General features: G+C 54.3%; 1 protein-coding gene across 1 annotated transcript; it reads left to right on the top strand.

Annotated features, from left to right (window-relative positions):
• The first annotated feature begins 2,617 nt into the window (after positions 1–2,617).
• LOC136564038 (P2Y purinoceptor 1-like) lies at positions 2,618–3,900 on the top strand. The gene has a single exon (XM_066561778.1). It carries the CDS (start codon positions 2,618–2,620, stop codon positions 3,617–3,619), a length of 1,002 nt encoding a protein of 333 aa, XP_066417875.1. The 3' UTR covers positions 3,620–3,900.
• Positions 3,901–7,341: the final 3,441 nt, after the last annotated feature.

Below are 7,341 nucleotides of genomic sequence, written 5' to 3'. Positions count from 1 at the left end.
TGGAAACGTGGTTATTTGAGGCTCTGACGCAGGGTCCTGGCTTTGCCTGCTCGTGTGGGGCAACAGAGGAATATTCCACCCCATCCACAAGTGATGTGTAAAGATAAAAATCCCCAAACTGAAAGAAAATTCACTCCTGTCCTCAAGGTACATCTGCACACAGCCCAGGATCTGCCAACCACACTCCTGAGCCAGTGATGAGCAGCAGAGCACAGCTCATATCTGTGCAAGCACACGCAGCAGCTGAAGGAAAACTGTCCTGCTGGATGAGTAAACAACATGCATCAGAATTGCTTTTCCCAGCCATTCTCATGATTGATGATTTTTAAAGCATAGAGTTGGGTGAGAGAGGGCTGGATGAGCCCCTTGTTAAAGTGAAACATTTTCAGAAACTGAGCACAGGAATGCAGTGCTCAACTGAAAAAAAAAAAATCAAGTAGATCAAATGGGTTTTTTTATTTTTCCTGGAAACACATGATTCAGGTTCTGTGTTTGCAGGAGCTGTCTTGGCCCTGAGTTCTCATCCTGACATAAGCACTACTGTTGCCTGCCAGAGCCAGCAGCCAGAGGGGAGCATCCTCATGCAGGATGTTTGGGCAGAGCTGGCAGTAGCACCTGTTACTGTGAGTGAAACCATGGATCAAGTGAACACCTAAAACACACAGGAGGCAGGCACAAGAGAAAAGCTCTGTGCTTGTGCCTCCAAAGGGTCCAGGGAACAGGAGATGTGGAGGGCATGGGGCTCCCATTGCCATTCATGGACAGCGCTCCCCATGCCCTGCCCTGCTCCTCTCTTCCCATGGCCGGAGGCATCAGCTCCAAGCTTTCATTCTCAGGACAGGGAAAATTTTGCCCTCATTGCTGAGAGCAGTTCATGACCCTTCCCATGCTCACAGAAGCCCTCCCAGCCAGCTGCTGTCTCTGCCTCAGTTTCCCCAAAGGTGGATGCTCTGGGACAAAGGGAACTGTTCCTCTCTTCTCGCTGCCCTTCCACAGCTCCATAAAGTTGCTCTGCAAGTGCCACCCCAAGCCCAGGCTGCAGGAGCAGCTGAAGTGCACAGAGACAAAGGGGGCAGCAGCAGGGCAGGACGGGGTCACTTCCCTGAGGGGTGCACCCCCATGGACCCCCCCCGCTGCTGTAACTCCAGCGGCACAGACCCACCAGAGCCTCTGCAAACCGCAGAAAAGCCATATCTTCACCACAAGGAAACAGCTTCCACGCTTCACCTTTTCGGCGGCACACCCATAACGGTGAGATTTTATTGCACCGGCAGGAAATAACACACGTTTCCCACCGCTTATCTGCTCCAGCAAGCACTTTCTGAAGTCAACAAGCACACTGGTACCTTCAACACTCAGCTAACCCCCACCTCATCTGCGTCTTGGGCCTGCCCACCGTGTACCCGAGCGTGGTCCAGCGGAGATGCTCGGCCGCTCCCGAGGAGGGATGGACGCGAGTCGGGATGGCTGGGCAGGACTCACCCTCCCTCCTCCTCCTCCTCCTCCTCCTCCTCCTCCTCCTCCTCCTCCTCCTCCTCCTCCCTCCCACTGGCTGATGAGATACCAGCCCCTTCCCGCCCCTGCCCGTACTCAATTCCCGGAAAGCAAGCGGACGCGGTCTTTCCAGAGCCTAGCCTTTCACCTCAAGCCGTTTCCCCAAGGTCGAAATGGCTTATCAGGGAAAACCTCTGATTGCTTCCCCGTTAACTTCCGCGCCTGCAGATCCGAGTGACTTCTGGTCCCGTTTATGCTGCAGCAGCTGCTCAGCAATGCGATGAAGGCTGCTCTTCCTCGGGGTCTGATTTGGGCTCGCTGCTTTTAGCCCTTGCCCCAGTTTGGCATTATCTGCGTATCTCCTGTGACAGGAAAGGAAAGGCACAGCCTATCTCACGTCCTCCCTGCACGGGTCTGGACGGCTGGAAGGACGAATGGGGAACGGGTTTTTGTGTTTGGGGAGGGAGATGGAAGTTGGCAGCAGGAGCAGCTGTAGGGAGGAGGCAGTTCTTGCACAGGGCTCACTCTGCCTGTGCTGGGGGCAGCCTGGTGCATCTCTGCCTGCTGGCACTGCCCGCGGCACCGGCCATGGCAGCAGGAGCCCCATGGAACACTGCCAGTGTCCTCCTTACCTCTGCTCCTGTATTTCTGAGCCTCGCAGCCAGGAGAAAGGCTGTCAGCAATGGCAGTGAGGGAGGCTCATGGGGTGCAAGCTTCCATCCCCCGGTGTAGAAAACTGGGAGGTTTCTCCTGACCGCGAGTGGGACAGAACAGAAACAGGCTGAAAGCTTTGGCTCTCCTCCTCAGGCATCCCTCTGCCACCCCTCTGCCTCCTGCTCCCTCCAGGCACCCCAAGCCAGCCGGGGGGCTGCGTGACCCCGGCTCGGAGCGGGCTGGGGGAGGCGCCGGGGGAGTGGCGGAAACCGCTCGGCTGAGGCTGCTCTCGGCGTACCCTCCCCGTTTCCCGGGGTAAGTCCGGCGCCCTGAAGCCCCAGGCTGGGCTCAGCCGGAGCGGAGAGGTGAGGGGAGCCTCAGCCTGTGCCGGAGGACACGGAGCTGCCGCGGCTCGGTGCCCACGAGCTCTGCCACCCTCTGCCACCCTGGCACGGCTGCCGCAGCCCCCATGGCCGCGGACGCTCTCTCCACGTGGCCCGGCAATGGCACTCGGGCTCCTTGCCCCGTGGATTCCGCCTTCGCCCATCGCTTCCTGCCCGCCGTGTACCTGACCGTGATCCCCCTGGGGCTGCTGGGCAACGGGCTGGGGCTGTGGCACCTCTGCACGGGGCCCCGCGATGGTGCCCGCCAGCCCCTCAGCCTGCTGGTGGGCAACCTGGGGCTGGCCGACCTGCTCTATGTCAGCACTCTGCCCTTCCTCGTCAGCTACTACCGCCAAGGCAGAGTGTGGATCTTCGGGCAGCCCTGGTGCCGCCTCACACGCAGCCTCTTCCACCTCAACCTCTACGCCAGCATCGGCTTCCTCAGCTGCATCAGCATCCACCGCTACCTGGGCATCGTGCACCCGCTGAAGGCGCGGGGCAGGTGCCGGGGTGCCACCTCCTCCGTGTGGCTCAGCGTGGCAGTGTGGCTCTGGGTCATCGCACAGATAGCTCCCGACCTCGCCTTCAGCAAGGCAGATGGCAACAGGACGCAGTGCCACGACACGACGGGACAGGAGAACCTGCACGTTTACTTGCCCTACACCTTTGCTGTCACCGTTACGGGGTTTGTCATCCCGTTCCTCATCATCATCGGCTGCTACTGCCACGTGGTGTTCGTGCTCTGCAGGAACGACAGCGTGGACGCCAGCCTCAGGAGGAGAAGCATCGGGCTGGTGATTCTCGTCATGGTTCTCTTTTCCATCTGCTTCCTCCCCTACCACATCTTCAGAAACCTCAACTTGTTTTTTCGCTGGCGGCCACAGGGGTCCTGCACACAGGCTTCAAAGGATATCTACGTTTCCTACCAGGTGACTCGGGGCCTGGCCAGCCTCAACAGTGCTCTCAACCCCCTGCTCTATGTGATTACCAGCAAAGACTGGAGGTCACGAGTGAGAAGCATGAGCCAAAGTGCCAGACAGTGTCTGAGGCCACCCTTCTGGAGCAAAACCTCTGACCAGGCAGCTTAGAAGAAGAGGAACGGCATTCTTTGTAAGGGGGAGACTTCTAATGAGCTCTGAGGGTCCTGACACCCCCCTGCTTCTGCCACATCAGCTTGTGCTTGGCACCTCCCTGGGGGCAGCCCCCACCTTGACACCTGCTTTGCAGAGATGGTGACAGGAGCATCATGGGCTCTGTGCACACAAGGGACAGGCAGGACTGTCAGCATCTGAGAGAAAACTGGGACCACATTTCAGAAGCAAAACTACTCAACCCGACTATTTTGCCTATGGAAAGAGATGATCACCTTTGCTCCAGTCCACAGTATTTCCCTTCAGCCTCTGCTGCAGCAGGCTGAGCTGGTTAACATCCCCTTGCTTTCCCGCTCCTCTGTGACTGAGGGATGCAGGGAGTGACACCTTGTCCCTCCACTGTATGCTCTCTACTCTACTGTACATGGGTTTGAGACAGCATTCCCTCTTTCACCTAAGGAGACGGCAAATTTTTGCAGCGGAGGAAGAGCTTTGGAAATGGAAATATTCATTTAAAAATCAGGTTTTAAGCACATTACTAAGCTGTGCCAGTTCCTGGGTGATTGAGCTGTTTCAGGATCTGTGGGATCCTCTACTGCCCACCTCCTTTGCAGAAGAAAAAGACATTTTTGGCATTACTCCTTCTCTTTTGGAAGAGCACATAGCAGAACTAACAAATGGGCATTTTAAAGTTTTTGGAGGCTATTGGTTGGGGTTTTATTTTGGAAGGTGAATGACTGCAGTAGCCTGAGCTCCTGCTTTCAGCAGGAAAATGCCAAGAGAGTTTGCAAATCTTCAGGTGGGTGCTTGCATCTTGCATCCAGCCTTGAGAGGGCATTAGATATGGCTTGTAAAAATTAGATGTGCAAATAAAAAGAGAAGCAGCACTGGCATGAAGGCTTGTGAAGGCAGGATGTGATGGTGATATCTATCATCACCAGGGGTGACAGATCTCTGCTGTTAAGGTCACAGAGGCTCCCAAGCAGTATTTTCGGTTTTGATCTCGGTGTTACCCACTACAACCAGCTCAACCACTTCAATTGAATAATGTGATTTGCAGCAGCAGCAGCTTTTGGAGGGCAGCTGAAGGAAGTGGACTGTGAGTTAAAATCAGCCCTTTCTGGGAAAGCACTGGCCAAGGGACGGATGTTGTGCTCTTTTCCTGACATTTATCTCTGTCACCTGTTCCTCACCCAGACCCACCTTGGCTGGGCAGAGGAGGGAGCACAGCTGGCTTTCAGTGCAGTTAATATGTCTGCAGTGCAAATAAACACCTCATGCTTTCACTTGTGAGTTGTTTGGCTTCTTTTAAAGCTTTATGGGAGCTTGGGAGCCAGCTGGCCTGTGGGCTGGAGCAGGGGCCTGCCTGCTCAGGGAGTGGTGGTGATCTTCCCAGTGCTCTGCAGACAGAAAACTGCTGGGAGACTGCAGGCAGCCAGTGGGGAGTGATCTGTGACAGGCACACACTGAGGAATCTGCTCAGCACCACTCAGGGGTCCAGCAGAGCCTGAAATGTCTAGCTCCCACCTCATCCAGAGGAAAACCAAAGATAATGCATAAATTCACCAATGAGATCTTCTCTCTGTGTAGGAGGAAGATTGAGACATTAGGATCAGACCTGGTCCCTGCTCCTTGCACACATGCTCCAGATCTGGGCTTCTCCAGAGCTCTGAACTCTTCTCCTTTACTCAAAAAACACCCACGCCTCTGAAAGCTGTCCAGCTCTTCCGTCTTCACACATGGATCCTGTCTAAGATGCTACAGCTCTCCCCTCAAAACCTCAAAACCTCCCAGGGCTCTTTATCCTTGGAACCAGCGGGTGGGATTGTGCCTGGAGCAACCAGAGCAGCACCCAGCCTGTCCCAGGTCCCACCTGTGGCATGGAAAGAAATTTTGGGAGTGATTAAACTGGCAGGGAAGGCAGGGAGCCATCATAATTGTTCTTCCCCTTCTGCCAACTCTCTGCCAGACATTGGCAGGGCCACACACAAGCATTTGCTGCTGGTAGGAAGGGGCCAGTGTCACTGGAGAAGCTGTGCCATGGTTACCTCCTGAATCATCACCCCTTTTTGGCTCCTGCCTTATGACCAGCTGAACATTCCCCTTTCCCTCCCTTGGCTATCTGTTGCCAGACTCTGAAGATGTCTAAAAGCAAGTGAGAGGAATCCCACCTGCACTCTCTGCTCTTCCCACAGCCTTTCTGCTGCAGCAGCATGGAGCAATGGTCTGAAAGCTGAAAGCAGATTTTTAACTCCTTTATCAAGATTAGACCCAACCAATAAATCAAACATGGTGGGAATTCTCCTCCTGACACTAATGGGATCAGGACCAAGCCTGGAAATTTGGCAGCATTTCTTGCTTCATTAAATAAACCACTCTTGGTTGAGGATATGTTGCAAACGCAGTCAAGGTTTGTTATGTTACAGATAACTTTTGAGCTGACAGCCCAGGGAAGCCAGTCAGGCAGAAATATCAGGCATACATACAGATGCACAGATGTACAGCCACTTTTTTCCTCCAAAATGCAGAACTGGGGTTTTTTTTGGCATGCAAAACACTCTACAAGAAGAAAATATTGCTATCAGCAACATCTAAATGCATAGAACTCAACTCTGATTAATTCTTTATTTCATTTTGCACACATTAGCTAAAATCTGGCTCTGACTCAGTTCAGGGATGTTGGTATGTCCAGTGGAGCCCTGACTGCTGAACAAGTGTGGGTTGGCTGCCCTGTGGGCTCATGCCTTTGTGTCAGAGACTTCCACAGCCTGGGAGAGGGGAGCTGCTGCACACAGGGCTGGGGGTGCTGGGAACATTTCTGTGGCACTGGGATGATGCACAGGTCCCTGTTGGACAAACAGGCCATGGCCATAACATGAGAGCCCTCAGGCCCAGAGCATGTGTGAAGCTGGAGGAGAAGCAGCCAGAGCAGGAGGCTCCCACAGGATTTGGCTCCCCATTGCTCCAGGCACTCAGCAGAAGGACTTTGGTGGAGCATCTTTTGCAGCGTGGTGGGAGGCTGCAGTGTGCACACAAAAAAGGGATGAGTCACTCAGGTCACTGATGAAAGGTCACAGCATCCTCAGATTCTGTGAGAGCCATTTATTTCTTCAGCAAAACAATTTCATTGCTAAAGTACCTTTGGCTGCAGTGACAACAGACCTGACAGGTTATCTTATTTACAAAGGGTATCGATCATACTGGGAAGGAATAGTAGATGCAATTATCCAGGTGAGCTGAGGAAAATGGTAAATATACCTGCCACTGGGGTGCAATTGGTGAATATTTTAATAAAAGAGAAAAAGCTGAGTCTTTGTCTACACTACACGGAGTGCTCTGGCATCCGAGGGACCAACAGCTTGTGCAGAAGAGAGCAAATCACAGAAATAGAACAACACTTAGCATGCCTGTGTGAAGCCATCAGTCCAACGCCCCTCCTGCGGTGCCTGCAGTTATAAATAGGCGATGGATGCCGTGCTGCGCGGACCGGGGCAGCGGGAGGGCAGGAGCGCACGGCGGCTCCGGCCGCGGCGCCGCTCCCATTTGTATGTGCGCTGCACAGCGACTGCGGCTGCACCCTGCGGGCACCGATCTGTCCTCGAGGACTCGCCCAGCCCAGGTTTAAAAGAGTTGTGGCATTTTTTACGCCGTTCCTTTAAATATCCCCCCCGCCGCAAGAGATCCTTGCCCCGGATCGCTGCTCGAGGCGGGCGCCAGCA

The sequence above is a fragment of the Molothrus aeneus genome, chromosome 17 (assembly GCF_037042795.1).
Source record: "Molothrus aeneus isolate 106 chromosome 17, BPBGC_Maene_1.0, whole genome shotgun sequence".
Taxonomy (NCBI): domain Eukaryota; kingdom Metazoa; phylum Chordata; class Aves; order Passeriformes; family Icteridae; genus Molothrus; species Molothrus aeneus.
Note: the sequence above shows the minus strand (reverse complement) of the source record. Positions and strands in the feature narration are given on the sequence as shown.

Bases quoted from the DNA above. Each gene is read 5' to 3' on its own strand.
- LOC136564038 (XM_066561778.1), top strand. From the start codon at position 2,618: ATGGCCGCGGACGCTCTCTCCACGTGGCCCGGCAATGGCACTCGGGCT.